This window comes from Rhopalosiphum maidis, chromosome 2 (assembly GCF_003676215.2).
Source record: "Rhopalosiphum maidis isolate BTI-1 chromosome 2, ASM367621v3, whole genome shotgun sequence".
Taxonomy (NCBI): Eukaryota; Metazoa; Arthropoda; class Insecta; order Hemiptera; family Aphididae; genus Rhopalosiphum; species Rhopalosiphum maidis.
Window position 1 is genome coordinate 23,213,091 of NC_040878.1, and position 15,697 is coordinate 23,228,787.

Here is a 15,697-nt window from a genome sequence, read left to right on the forward strand (position 1 = left end):
AAATTAAGCAGTAATAATAAAATAAATAATACATTTCTTAAGCAAAATTTTCAATGAGAAAATTCATTGCATTGCATTTTGGCTAATAGGATAATGTAGATTATTAGTTTTAATATTATCCATCTAATGTTAACATTAGCCAAAGTGAATCATGGGTTATATTAAAATGTTCAATTTCTTACGTTTCTATTACTTTTTATGTGTAAGCTTAGTGGAATAGTCAGGAGGAGGGCTGAGGGAGCTACAGCCCCCCCTCCCCCGAAATATCAAGAAAATTTATTAATTGTTTTAATTTTTAATGGTCTATAAAAATCGCTACAAAAATCTTAAATTGTACTTTATAAAAATTGATCAGCCCTCCCTGAAAAAAATCCTGGCTACGCCACTGTGTAAACTGAACTAGTCACTAGCTAATTAAATCACTTATGCTAAAATAAAATTACACACGTTAGTACAAAATAAATGTACGATAAAAAAAATAATAAGTTTTATGTTAGATAATGGCTATATTCTCAGATACATCATATATGTGAGTCAGATGAACAGACATAGAATAAGATTTTTTAAATATTATATACCACTGGTATAGCTCTTGTGTTCATCTCAGTATGAGTCAACCGAGTTAAGCTCATTTTTTTTAAGTTCCCTTAATCAGGGTAACAGCTATAGATGTAATAGCACCTTATTGTGAGTGCTAGATAAATGTCTTAAGATGCAAATCATCAGTTAAATAACGTATGTGTTTTTTTCATTACTTATGTAAAATAGTAGGTATAAGCTAAACGTATATACTGTATAGTTATCAATTCTCTTTCGATATACTAGAGTCGGTCGGATGTAGGTGGGTATAATCCACCTATGACGGATTGGACACAGCGCTCCGGTATGCTCCTCACTATAGTCACTATTTTATTCTCGTCGTGTACTTAATAACAACTAATACCCTTCATTCTGATTGCTACATTTATTAATTACTATTAGTTATTATTTTGGTTACACTTATACTCTGAGGTCGAGGTTCATATCTATTGGTACGAGTAATGTGTGCAAACTACTCGTTAAGACTAATTCTAAAAAAAATGCGTTGTAAAAATAAAAATAAATTGTGTGTCAGTGGGCTCTATTAAAATAGTTGTTATGAGATTATTTAGAAAACACTAGCTGGCTAATGTTATCATTACCTATCCAAAACTTCAACAAGATGCATGGTGAATAATATTAAAATTTTGGTATAAGTAAAAGGTCCTAAAAAGAAACTAAAAACGTACCTACTAATTTAGTCTTTTAAGTTCAAAAAGTTAAATCGAACTGATAATGTCTCGATGGTAGACAAGAACTTCAGTTATCTTGTCGTTAGATGAACATAAACAAATAAACTAGATAATTAACATAACTTATATGAAAAAACGGCTTTACTTTTAGCAAACCCATTATGCGTTCAGACAAGTTGGAAATAATCACATTGAAAAATTGATCCGCAATATTTTTAGTCTCTAAGTCTTATGAATCAGTTGTTATGTATGTTTTTTTCGAATCTGTTTAAATTGTTCAATACTCAATTGAATCGTTTTCGTAGTAATTTTCGTTTTTCACGTCCGTGAGTGCGCGTATTTGCGTATTGTATTATGCAGTGTGATTAAATTCCAGCCACGAATTTCGATCAATTACTAAACGTTTTCACGTCGTCAATTTGCAAGAGCGCGTCGTTATATAGATACCTGCCTACTTAATAGTGTCGTGTAGTGGCGAAACGAGTCTTAATTACATCCGGCTCGACGACACCCACCGCCCATTTCCTGAATATTGCGCACAATCACCACGGTAGGATACATTAAATGTAAGAATATTATTCACAGGTGTCTTGTAAGATTGTAAGAATAGACACAATTTCATACGCCTCTGCACGACCGTTATTTTGGAATTTATTGTTTATATAAATTATAATATACATACATGAAATAATCGCGTAGATAACGCGTTGTAATGCGATTATTTGTGTAACATTATATGGCATTTTACCGTGCATTATCGTTGGTTCGATAAGCTAACAAAAAAAAAAAAATAATAATAATAATACATTTTGATATATGTAACTGCAGTAAAACGCTAATCCGATATTACATGTGGTGTATCATTTGATTGACGAAGCAGCCAATTGAATTGTGGTTAGAATTTCAACGAACATCCAAGGATGTAAAGGCATGATTATTATACAAGTATGTCCGCCAGAAAGGCGCGTACCCTGAACCATCCAATAACAACGCACTGCGTTAAAAATATATATTTTTGTACTTACTAAACTATTTATAATATGTGTGAATAAGTATACGTATATTCTGGTGTTCCTGTCATCATATAGATGTACAATGTATATACTATTATACTTTCTATTGTAGTACTATATAACTACTTATATTGTAACGTATATAAATATTAAATACTTACATATAACATATTATTAATTATTATAAGCTAATTACAAAAAACGAAAAATGATTCAGAATTTTAGGTAACTACTTAAGTCCAATTAAAGTTTCTGAAATATTATAATGTATATTTCAATTTCCAAAGCAATAAGATGTTATCCAATGATTATAATATTCAAAATATTATAATTTGTATGCTATTGAGCTTTTATTATTTAAATGTTTACAATTGTGGTAATATTAATTAGTCTAAATATTTAGAAATTGTACCAAATTGGTTTTTTTTAATTAGTTCACAGTTCTATTCGAACATAAAAATGGGTTGGTAGACAGGTATGTGACCCGATGACCGTGCCGTATTGATAATATAGTATTAGATCTCATAAATATAATTTAACAATTACATATAATTTATAATTGTAAATCAGAAATAGAGGAATAAATTATTAGTTGGATACCTATTTTAATATTTACAATACCTTACAAATTCATTTTTGTCATCCAATTTAAACAAAAATCATAATTTTACTAAAATTACGATTTTTTAGTGCGTTTAAAACTGCATTTATTCATATTTGAAGATTTTTAACATATTTGCTGTATTTGCATGCCTTGTTTTCATCTTTTTTTTAAAATTTAAAATTTTAAAACACTCATAACTTGCTTCAAAATTAAAATACAAACGATATAGTACACAATAAAGATTTTAAACCTAACTAGTTAACTAGCTATTTTTAATTTGTAATAATCGTAGTACTCATAATGTGCATTTAATTTAAAAGTAAAACACCATGAAACACCTTTAACGGTGCATATCTTACAAGAGCTTATAAGATACAAAAACATTTTATATTTTAAACCTATTCTTCCTTATGTTAAAACGTTCTCCCTTTTAATCTCCTTGTTTTTAGTTGCTGCTATAGGCCTATAGGTCTACATATCTATATAAGACCGAAACTTTAGAATGTTAATCATTTTAGTTCTAATTTGTAGAACTCCTAAACTCTTAAACTCAAATATTTCTTATTATATTTATGCCATTTAAAAGTTATCCCATCGTATGGATAGGCGATTAAAAAGTTGTCAGTTCTATAATTTTTGTTAAAATGTGGTTATCAAATATCTTGATATTCACGAAAGAAATAAAATAAGTCGTACTATATCATTGTTTCTTACTAACTATAAAATAATAATGTAATATAATGCCTTATTTCTTATTTAGGTGCTTATATTACACATTATATAACTCATTAAGCTTGACACTCATAGACTTTCTATTTAATGAAAACAGTTTATTAGAGAGCAATTCAATTTTTCTGACCATTTAATTTTACATTATTTTTAAATATGAACACGTGTGAAATATAATTCAATATCATAATTATATATATATATATTTATTATCTATTTTAAACGTCAGATAAAATTAATTTTAAAAGTGCATATAATTACACTAAATTATTACTCAATATATTTCAGGAAAAAAAAATTGAAAAAAAACATCATTGCTAATAAAAAAACTCCTGCCAGATTTATTATAAATATAATATCCATAGATAAATGAATAAAAGGTTATTATATCTAACACCTTAAATTGATTACTAAATGTAATAAGTAGGTATTTAACAATATGAATTAAATCAATTAATGAACTTAAAACAATTGTCACTAAATCTAACTACATTTACTTATCAAGTTCTAGTTCAATTATGGTCCCTAAATGCGAACACTCAATGTAGTGTATAAAGTATAAAATATCTGACTCATAAAAATTGCACTTTGCATATATAATATATACATAAATGTATATTTAAATAAAATGTGTAATATATTATAATAATAATTTAATTATTATTGTTATGTCATAATATTTTAAAATACATTGTTTTATGATTATAACATATATTTTATCCAAAAATTATTAAGTGCGAAAATTGTGTAAATATTTTCAAGACACGGCTAAAACGGCAAATCATCAATTTACAAATTTATATCAGTATTAAATAAAATAATATAGTTTCTACTTTGTAATTTTAATACCGACTGAGTAGGTAAAATAGCCTATTTTTAATAAGTCTTACAAAAATCTTACCTTTAAAAATGGTCTAGTTAATAAATCTCTAAGCTGGACACCATCATAAGCTGTCTGAGAGTGATTTGGTAAGGTAGTTAGTATATCCAAGACATCGTGAACTAAACTAATTAAGTCTTCAGAAATAGGTGAAGGTGGTTTCTTTTCCGAATCAGTTCTGCTAGAATTTATGAAATGGTACAGCTAAAAACCAAAAAAAAAATTAATACAATTTTATTTTTATTTATTCTAATCACTACTCATTACAATTAACTAAAACTTTAATATTTTAAAATTTTAGGATAAGTTATAGTTTGGTTTAAATTTATTATAATAAAAATGTATTATAAAGTATTGTTTAAGTTACATAAATACACACCTCCAATAGTTTACACAATTGATCATCATCTAATAATGGTAAAACAGTTTGTGGATTATCAGGGAGTGCTTCCTGTATACATTGAATATCATCCAATGAACTCAGAATAACGCCAACAGCTTAATATCAAGTATAAAATAAATTGTAGACAATAATATTGTTATATTAACTAAACAATTATTTAAATAATTGTCAGTTAAAATATATTTACCTGAATTACTAATGTCATCATCACCAAAATCAGAAAACTGTTCAATGGCGTTGGAGTTAGAATCTAGAGAAGACTGGTAAGTCCAGCGCGGTGACGACACTGCTGCCATAACTGCTCCACGTAAACGTCTACGACTATTATATACTTTCAATTGTTCCACTGTATCTACTAAATGAATTTTAGATGCATTCTTATCTCTTTCCTAACATAAGATAAATAAGATATTATAATATTTTAGATTTTAAACAGGAGATTAAATATATTTTCAGAATACATACCCTTAGCCATCTGTGATTTAAAACTTCCTGAATTGTCAGACGTTTTTTAGGATCTAAACATAGCATCTTGCATATAAGATCTTTAGCACCTTCACTTATATGTTCCCATTGTGGTCTATTAAACTTTAAAAACAAATAAGAATTATAATTAACCATACTTTAGTCATCATTTATCAATAATAAATAAATAAATAACATACGTTCAACCTAGCATCACATATATTATGGTAAAGACGATCACCAGTACCTAAGAATGGAGTCAGACCAGATAATAATATATGTAATATAACTCCAGCTGACCATACATCTCCAGGTTTACCATATTGTTGTCGCTCCACAACTTCTGGAGCCATAAAATGAGGAGTTCCTATGCGTCCTTATAACATAATAATAATAATATTTTTAGTAAAATTTATCACACACAAAATATAAAATGAAGTGATGAAATAATAATAATTAAACTAAGACTGAACATCATTAAGGAGCCCTGATAATAGACTTTTTTTTTTATCTTTCACTAATGTAATACACCGTGAATCCACATTCCAAACAAGTATAATAACAACTTAATTCTATTTGAGTTTGGGGTATATTGTAAAATGTATAATGGGTTTTTATAACCATTTAGCATTTTATAAGATATATTATTTTAGATAAAATATTATTATTAAGAAATCATTAAATGATTACAAATACCTTAAAATTAATTTGTTGTTAAGTTTTGATAATTATTTAATTAATATTAAATATAAATATATTGTAGAACACTTTTAAGCTAAATTTTAAATTCTGAGCATTTTTAAACATATACTTTATAGTGTATTCAACATTTGAATTTAGACCTAATATAGATAAGATTTTTTTTTAATTAACAATAAATGCAAACCATATACAATTGAGGCACATCTATTTAAACAAAATCAATTTTTTATAATTTAGAAGATAGTATAATAAGTAATTTTAAATTTTTAACAACTTATTTTAGTAAGTACATTAATTGTACAAAATAATAATATAGATTCTAAAACCAGTCATTTTTATAATAGATTTAATTATAATATAATAACTTAAATATTAACTATGTACTTTAAAAATTGGTTTGAATAACTTTTGGTTGTACATTTTTAGGTTTAAACTTAAGTCAAATTTTGTATTTTCTCATGAATATATATTGATATAATATATATTGATTTTTATGTAAGTTCACGGGTAAATAAATGAATTTATTATTTTTATATTTCAGCAGTACATATAAAATACAGTTAAATAATAAAATAATCATAAATCCATTCCTGAGTAAAAATACATAGAAGAGAATTGAAAGAACAAACTATGATTTTTAATCAAAATTTGGCAGTACCAATTGGTTGCAACAACTAATTTTAATTTAATATGACTAAAATCAAAATTATTTTACAAACATTATTTCAGAATTATTAATGTGGTAGTTAATTATTGTTAGTTCTAGATTTGTCCTGCCCAATCATATATTATTCAAAATACAAATTTGGTATTAATTATGGTATTTAATCAAATATATTCAATAGACCAGTGCTTCTCAACCTGTGGTACATGGAAACCTTTTGGGTGGTTTGCAAAGAAAATATTCCGTATACATTATTAATAAGTAAAAAAACAGATCAGGTGGTAGATAAACATTTTCAAACTATGTAGGTGGTACACGAATACAAAAAGGTTGAGAACCACCGCAATAGATAATAATTTTTATACTAATATAAAATTAAAAACTAATTAATGGTACATTATACATTTCCTGAATATATTTATATCAGAGAACTAACTATAACCAATATTATTATTATTATATATATAAATATACTTATTTTAAAAGAAACCGTAGAAATAAATAATTTTGTATCTCATAAACATAATATTAGGTATATGAACTATGCTAAGCTATAAAACTTAATTACACTCTTTGGAAAATGGAATAAGTCAATGAAAAAAATAAGAGAAACCATAAATCTATATTAGCTTTATAATTTTAAAGATACTTATTCTCAATATTTCCTTTCCTATTACTTCATATCAGATAATATTACAAGTTGATTCAATTTGTTTAAAATAAAAACAATTTAATAAAAATATATATTATATTTTAATATATAACTTTCAACTAAAGCTGAATACACATTAAATAAATACAGGATTTATTATAAAATGTTACTATTTATCAGGTTAAATAATTATAAAAATATATCACATATATTTAAAAATTAAAAGGACGCTATACCTTCATGTGTTGCCTCTGTATTACTAACGTACATCATAACAAATTTTCGTTCAGCAGAATACATTTTGTGATGTTAGCTTTAATATTAGAGTAAATTTACCTATTATCAAATTTAAAGGTAAGAATATTATCTAGACAGTGACATATGCTTTTAATGATATTATCATTTTAAAGTGAGTTATGAACATTGTAATGTTGTTATATTTTACATAGCTGTAACTCACTTTAAAATAATAATATCATTAAAAGCATATGTCATTGTCTAGAAAATATTCTTACCTTTAAATTTGATAATAGATAAATTTACTCTAATATTAAAACTAACATCACAAAATGTATTCTGCTGAACGAAAATTTGTTATGATGTACGTTAGTAAGACAGAGGCAACACATGAAGGTATAGCGTCCTCTTAACAATTATTATATCAACTCATATCAACACTTTTTATTTGATTTTACAATTATAATATATTATATGTAATATAGATTCTATTTTGATCTTATTACCACATTCTTCAACTATTCAATCTAGGTAATAAAAATGTTATTAATTATTGTTTTTAATACATTAAAAAGTATAAGGAAATTAGATAATATATTATGTATTAAATTATATTAATAATAAATCATAATATGTTTTAAAAATGATATGTTATAAAAACAATAATTTTGAGCTGAAAATAAGAAAAAGATAGACCTCTTGTTTGGATAAATTAATTATGATTATAGCATTAATATTTAAGATTATATATTTATATAAACTCTAAAAATATATACACTTAGCACCAAAATATTTCAAACCATGCTCTATGTTAACGTTAATATAATTATTTATCATTTAAATCCTTATAAAATAACTAAAACTGTATATTTCATTCTAAAGCATTATCTTATTAAAAAGAATGATATTATAATTATTAATTACCTAATAAAGATGTTAATTGATTTTTAATATATTTAAATAAAGTTATAAATAATAAATAAAAAATCAGTTTAAAAGAAAAATAATTCTAATTTACAAAGTTCAAACAAAATTCCAATAATTAGTTCAACAACCAACTAATATATTTTTGAAATTAATTTATATTAATACCATTTTGATACTCAGCAACTTCCAATTTTTCCAAATCCGGTAAATTATCATAGAGCATAAGGATGTGTGCTAAAAACATGAAGGTGCAAAATCGCATATAGTAAAAAGAAATTTCAGAAATAAATCTTACATTTTTTTAAAAATAAATTTAACTAAATAATATAAAATATTATTCACAAAGCCATGCAAACAAAAATAAAATGTATACAATCAGTAACTGAAAAACTATTATGAATGATAATTAATGAAACTATCTTGTTTTTTTCAAAGTATATTTTTTAACGATAAAAGTAAAAGGTATCAACTGGTTTAAATGTTTTATCTTGTCATTCTAAAATTTTATTTTAATATACTTTGATTGTTTAATATAATCTGGGAATTAAATATTTATTATAATTTTTAAATTAGAATAATTATAAAAATGTAATGTTAATGTATATTAGATATTTTCTAATTTGAATATTCTGAGTTCATAAATTATCATTAATGAAGCAAAAATAATATTATACATTATTTTAAAGTGAACAGAAATGTATTTTTGAAACAAGTAAGTCCTTAAATAGTAATAGTAGAAAATATTTTTTATTCCATAACAGTAAAAAAATAATAATTTTATATTACATTTTATTTTTTAGTATCAAATATAAAAAAAAAATAGTGTACCAACACCAATATCACAACAATTTATAACCCATTTAAGTGCTCTTACCCTGTCTGTCTGATTGTAAATAAACTTGGCCGTTAGCACTCAAATTAGGTCGGGACAAATCATCAAAACTTTTTGCTTAAAAAAAAAAAATAAAAACAAAAAAAAATAAAAATAAAAAAAAACAGAAATAAAAACAAAAACAATTAATGTTTAACTTATTGTGAGGTTATGAATACCTCCATTAATAGAGCTTCCATCATGCAACTGTATTGCTACACCAAATCCTCCAAGTTTAACTGGAGCTGAATTCTCTTTAGTGGCTAATAGGACACAATGTGGTTTAATATCTCTATGAATAATGTCATTTCCATGACAATATCTGATTGCTTCAAGTATTTGTCTCATATAATGGCTACAAAATAATTAATATAAATACAATTGTTAATTAAGATTATAAACATTTATGCCGGGTTGCATGAAACCAAACTTTAAATTTATTTAATGAATAGTTTTATCGAATTTGATTATTTTTACAGACGTGTTTGGGTTGCACAAATTGTATAATAAAAATATATCGGTATTAAACATGATACCAAGATTTGTGTAGAAATTTAAGCTTATCACAGAAAAAGTACTATAATAGTAATATTAGTTAGTAATAGTAATTAGTATAGTAGTATATAGTATATTAGTAATATTAAGAGTAATATTCTTATTAATTATTAGTTTATTACTCTATGCGATATTGCGATGTACTACTGATACACATGACAACTGTAGAATTACTAGGATTATCAAATGATTAAAATTTAAAGAGCCGAAATCGGCCCTTTAGTTTAATGAGCTGGTAACCTATATTTTAACGGCCCAATAAAACTGTTGAACATTTAAAGATTATTTAACGAATGAATAAAATTTTTCATTCGTTAAGACGCTAACGGATCGTTTAACGTTTAATAAACGTTCATGCAACCCGGCATTAATCTACTCAATCAAAAAATAATATTACCTTGCTACTGCTTCACTGTAAACAAAACCAGCTGTAGCTCTACGGACAATTTCAAAACATATGTCTGATCCATCCATACTGAAAGTGAATAAAATTTAAGTTTAAAATTCTCTAAATTAAATAACATACTTATTTTACAATGCAAGTTTGTGAATATCCATTTACAAAAAATGTTTAAGCTTAAAATATAGTTCACAGGGTCCAACAGTTTTTAAATTATTTAATATATAGGTAATGAAACCGGATGATTAGTGGTAAGGTTGGCAGCTCATAAGGTGATGGTAGGGACGATGGCCATTATCATCACAATTTTGGTAAGAATGGATTTTAATACAGGTGCCCAACCCAGCTTAGAAGTTCATGCGTATTATCAAAATGGTTAAAATTGGTTATTCCATAACCACCTTGCTCTCCCAATTTAACAGTTTGTGATTTTTTTTTAAGGATACCTTAAATCAAGTGTTTGAGAACAATCCACTAAGAACTATCCAAATCCTCAAACAATGCATTTAGAACAAGATTGAAGCAATACCCATTAATGTGCTGCAAAATAACATAATTTTCAATTACAGCAACAATAATGTATACATTTCAATGAAAATCATTTAAAAAATATAATTTATAGAAAATAAATTCATGATTTAAAGAATATTTAAATTATCCCGTTTCATTGCCGGGCCCTATATATATTTAAATAACCCTACTAGATATAAGAATTTACAAAAAATAAACACCTCTTCCAATTAAGTACATTTATAATTTAGACACTCTCAAATGAAAAAAATAAATAAGAAATACTGGTCTCACTGCCTAAACTAAAAATAATTTATATAAAAACTTACTATTCGAAAACCATATACAGCATTCCTTCAGAACTATATGTTTCCAGCAGTTCCACAATATGAGGATGTTTTAACATATGGCATATTGTTGCTTCTCGTTTTAAGTCTATGATCAAAATTTAATTTTTAATATAATTTATTTTACTTAAAGTAAATTTAAGATTAAATACCTGAAGTGCTTAAACCGGGACTTGATGTAAAACTTGCTACATCAACGATTTTAACAGCAAATTGCTGTCCAGTTTGACGATGAACACATCTTTTAACCAAACTAAATGGTCCTCTAAAATATAATAAAAAATAATGATTACTATAGTGATAATTAGTTTTTATTTTTAATATATACAAATAATAACTAAGTTACTTGGATAATTATTTTCTAAATTATATTAAAGTGATTTTTGAACAAAATGTTTAATATATTACAAGAATGGTTAACATCTAAACTAGGAACACATTATTTTTTGAATTTAAACTTTAACAATGTAGGTGAAAGGTTCAGAGATGGTTTTCTATTTGCTCTTTTATTTCAAAAATATCAAGTGATGCCTGAAAAGTATGTGCATACATTTAAAAAAACTAATCATTATGATGCATGTTTGAGCAATATGAAAAGTATAAACTTATGGCTACAATTTATGGAAATTATTATTGAAGATAATACTATTCATGAAATTGCTCATGGTCAATCACTTGCAGTGACAAAACTTTTATACAAACTATACTTTAAATTTGAAATGTCAAAAGAATACCAAATAATGAATAATATCAATGTTGAGGAAAATCAAAAATTTAATAACAATATCATAGTCAATTTATGTAAAAATGATAGCAATCTTTTGTTATATCAGAAAGAAAAAAAAGAAAAAAAAAGACCAAATGAAAACTATGAAAAATTTTGTTACATTTCAAAGTTATTTTTTAATTCAGATGGTAATTCATATACTGGTATTGATGTTTTAAAATCGATGAATTGTATCAATACGTGTAAAGGCAATGCTTTAAAGATAATAGAACATAATATGAACAGCTTTTATAAATTGTTTGTGGTGAATTTAAATAGCAGTAAATTCTTCCAAAACGATTTGATAGAAAAATCTAATAAAATCTTATGTAGAAGTATGCTTCTTAATATTCTTAATATAAAAGAAAATAATAACATAACAAATGATAATAAAAACTTTATGGTCACAAAACAAAATTATGAGAATACTATTCAAAATATTGATTTAGTATCTCAAGAAGACTTAAAAGACAAAAGCTCAACATTTAATAATTTGAAAATAGAAGAATCTATAATAAATATTCAAGAATTAGATGAATTTAAAAGCACACATTCTGTGAAACATGATATTCTTGATGAATATTTACAACATACAGGACCTTGGTCTTCTGAATATTTGAAAGTAGATTCGTTTAAATTCAAACAAAACATTCTATCAACGATAATAAAAGAAGTTTTAAATTTTGAATATGGTGTAAGTGAAATCAAATTCATTAAAATAAAAAATGCAAATGTAGCTGGAGTGATTGATATAATACAAAACACAAAAGTGGTAAAGTTAATAAAAGACAACTTACGAAATAAAGGAATATTAGGTTTTACTGCTGAAGATGCATTATCTGCATGTCTTAATGCATATAATGAAGAAATGAATATTTCAGAAAATAAAAGTAAACTATACCAAGTTGTGGAAGAGTATGAAGATCTTTTAGAAAATTCAAATATTACATTAGAAAACAGTGAAAATAAAAAACTACAAAAAGATTCAGATTATAGTAAAAATGGTAAATATTTTAAAATTACAAAACTATTTGTGTTTAGGTATATAAGTTCTTATTTCAAAAAAACAGGAGAAATCATAAAAAGTATTCTTATGCGGGTTATATGAAAATCAATACTATAAATTAATACTATTTGCTCTATATATTATATTGATATAATTTTAAATGCATTTTATAAAATAAAACTATGTATTTACTAGAATAACTTAATTTTTATTAGACGTAAAACTAGTTTAAATTCATAAATCTGTTCTGAATATTTGAATTTATTACTCAAATTCTGTATGCATATGATCTGATATGGGTTATCATTGAATAGTACACTGATGATAATATACTACCGAATTTATTATTTACTCGTACAAAAACAAGTTATACACATATGCAATGTAGTAAGAATAGCCTTTATACTCGTTTTATAGTCTACATAACACGTTAAAAATGATGCGTATACAGAAAGAGGCTATAAATAATAAATAAATAATTTGTAAACAATTAATATAAATATTTACCTTAAAATGTTTATAGAAGTTAAAAAAAGAACAAAGAATGATTCAATAAACAGTATGTCAGTTTTAATTACAAGTGGATCAAACGTTAGTGAAGAGTCAATTTATACAACTAATAAACAACCTATAAATAAACTTATTCAAACGCCAGAAATTATTCCAGAACCTGATTACAATAATCCTATTTTAAGTTCAATGGCCAATTTAGGAAAAATAATTAATGAAAAACAAAAAAAAAATCATGATTTACAAATCGGGGATGAAATAAATTGTATAGGAGAATACATAAAATTAAATCAGGATATAAATGGTTGGATACTTTTACAATTTCCTGTTCAGCCTTTAGAAATGGCTTTACTTGAATTTATGTTAAGTGGTAAAATGCCATATTTTGGAAAAGAAATATGTGAGAAGTCTAAGAAAAATTCTAGTATAGTTCCTGAGTATCAAGATAGTGAAAATATGTACACTGTTACAAATACTTATTTGACAAATTGTATTAAAATTATACAATATACAGATGAAATTTACAGTGAAAGATTATATGATTTTTTACAATTTTATAAACAACAAAATAGTATTCAAATACACATAAGCAATATAGATAATATAATAAAAGAGCCTAAAAAAGCTGCGGATAACTTAGTTGGACTGATTTTAAACGAAGAAAAAGTTAAGTCCCCGAGTATATTTTTTAAGCCTATAAATATTGATAATATTGATAATAATGAGGATGATGATAGCATAAAATCTGAAAATTATGAAAAACAAATTAGTACATTACCTTCCACAACATCTGCTGATAAAACTGAAATAACAAATTATGAAATTGCAAATAAATTTCAAATACTGAGTACAGATTTGGGAAGGAACGAAGGTAATTTAACCAATTATACATTTACAGTATTATATTTATGTGATATTTGGAAAACTATGGAACACAATTATACACACAAAATAAGGAAATTATTAAATAATAAAGATAACTTTTTCAAAGAAGTAAGAACAAGGAAAGATTTAAGTATAAAGACAATGTATCAGACAATACAACTTCAAAATTCTTGCATAGTGAACTTAATAAATAAATATGAAAATAAAACTAAAAATCTATTAAGAGACAACTATAAAAACTTAAAACACTACATTTTTGAACTACAAACCAACTTATGGGATGAAGTGGATAGTGAGTTAGAACAAGTAACAACATTTCTTAAAAATACTATCTATGAACAATGGATGCTTAAGAATAATACATTAATTAGTACCTACAACAAATTATTGGAAACTGAAATGAATCGTGCAATTATTACCTTAAACTTCTTAAATAGGTATTATGTTGATATTAATGAAACTAAAATAAAAGAATTTGAATTTCAAACTGTCATTATTGATAACAATAAAGACATTGATACTTTTCAAATACATTGCCTAGACACAATAAGCAAATTTGAAAAATATGTGTATGACAATTATGAAGTAGTAGAAAGAATAGATCAAGAGACCTGGACTGTAAGTGTACAAATAGAAGCAAACAGACTTATAAATCAAATATATAGAATTAAAGCTAGTTCACTTCAAGATACAACATATCTTAAAGATTTAACAAGCATAGATCATCATTTAGAAAAATTACATACTATATATCAATTTAAAATAAATGATATAAATAAATTATGTGAATTATTAGAATGTGTAGAAAAAAATACTGAAGTTTGTATTGAATACATTTATGGACAATTTTTTATAAATAAGTCGAGTGTTTTTGTAATAATTTGCCAACACACATTCCATTCAAAGAATAAATTTAAAATGAAACAGTTAAGATCTATTGTAAATCAACTTTTAGATCAAGCTCCTACATTCAAAATGGAAATTGTCAATTTTATTGATATATTGAATAAACTTTGTAAAATAAAACATTTATTATATCCAAAACAATGGCCAAAAGATGATAAATTTTACAACCAGTTTTATAAAGAACTATTTGGTAGTAATGTAACAACTTTAGATTGGAGAGATTTTGTAGTACAATGTATGCAACTTCCTTATCCTACTATTGAACAACTATTGTTTTATCGAAAATTATTCCAAGATTATGACATAGGCAACGAGACAATTACAATAGAAAGTTATGAAGCCACAAGATTATGGTTTGAAAATGAATCAAATCAATACAATGATGCTAAATGGT

At 24.9% G+C, this 15,697-nt stretch overlaps 1 protein-coding gene across 12 annotated transcripts in view; it reads right to left on the bottom strand.

The window, feature by feature from the left end:
* LOC113552324 (peripheral plasma membrane protein CASK) overlaps nucleotides 1–15,697 on the bottom strand; it is an 83,633-nt gene that overhangs the window by 61,169 nt on the left and 6,767 nt on the right. For 10 of the 12 annotated variants that reach the window (XM_026955152.1, XM_026955156.1, XM_026955164.1 and 7 more), the window contains 10 exons: nucleotides 11,383–11,495; nucleotides 11,213–11,318; nucleotides 10,371–10,448; nucleotides 9,598–9,773; nucleotides 9,422–9,496; nucleotides 5,566–5,741; nucleotides 5,366–5,488; nucleotides 5,088–5,289; nucleotides 4,877–4,995; nucleotides 4,519–4,701 (listed from right to left, as the gene is read on the bottom strand). In XM_026955152.1, coding sequence (XP_026810953.1) covers nucleotides 4,519–4,701; nucleotides 4,877–4,995; nucleotides 5,088–5,289; nucleotides 5,366–5,488; nucleotides 5,566–5,741; nucleotides 9,422–9,496; nucleotides 9,598–9,773; nucleotides 10,371–10,448; nucleotides 11,213–11,318; nucleotides 11,383–11,495 — 1,351 coding nt within the window. Of the gene's footprint in view, nucleotides 1–4,518; nucleotides 4,702–4,876; nucleotides 4,996–5,087; nucleotides 5,290–5,365; nucleotides 5,489–5,565; nucleotides 5,742–8,712; nucleotides 8,786–9,421; nucleotides 9,497–9,597; nucleotides 9,774–10,370; nucleotides 10,449–11,212; nucleotides 11,319–11,382; nucleotides 11,496–15,697 lie in introns of those variants that run through there. The other 2 variants (XM_026955160.1, XM_026955163.1) reach the window with 2 other exon arrangements.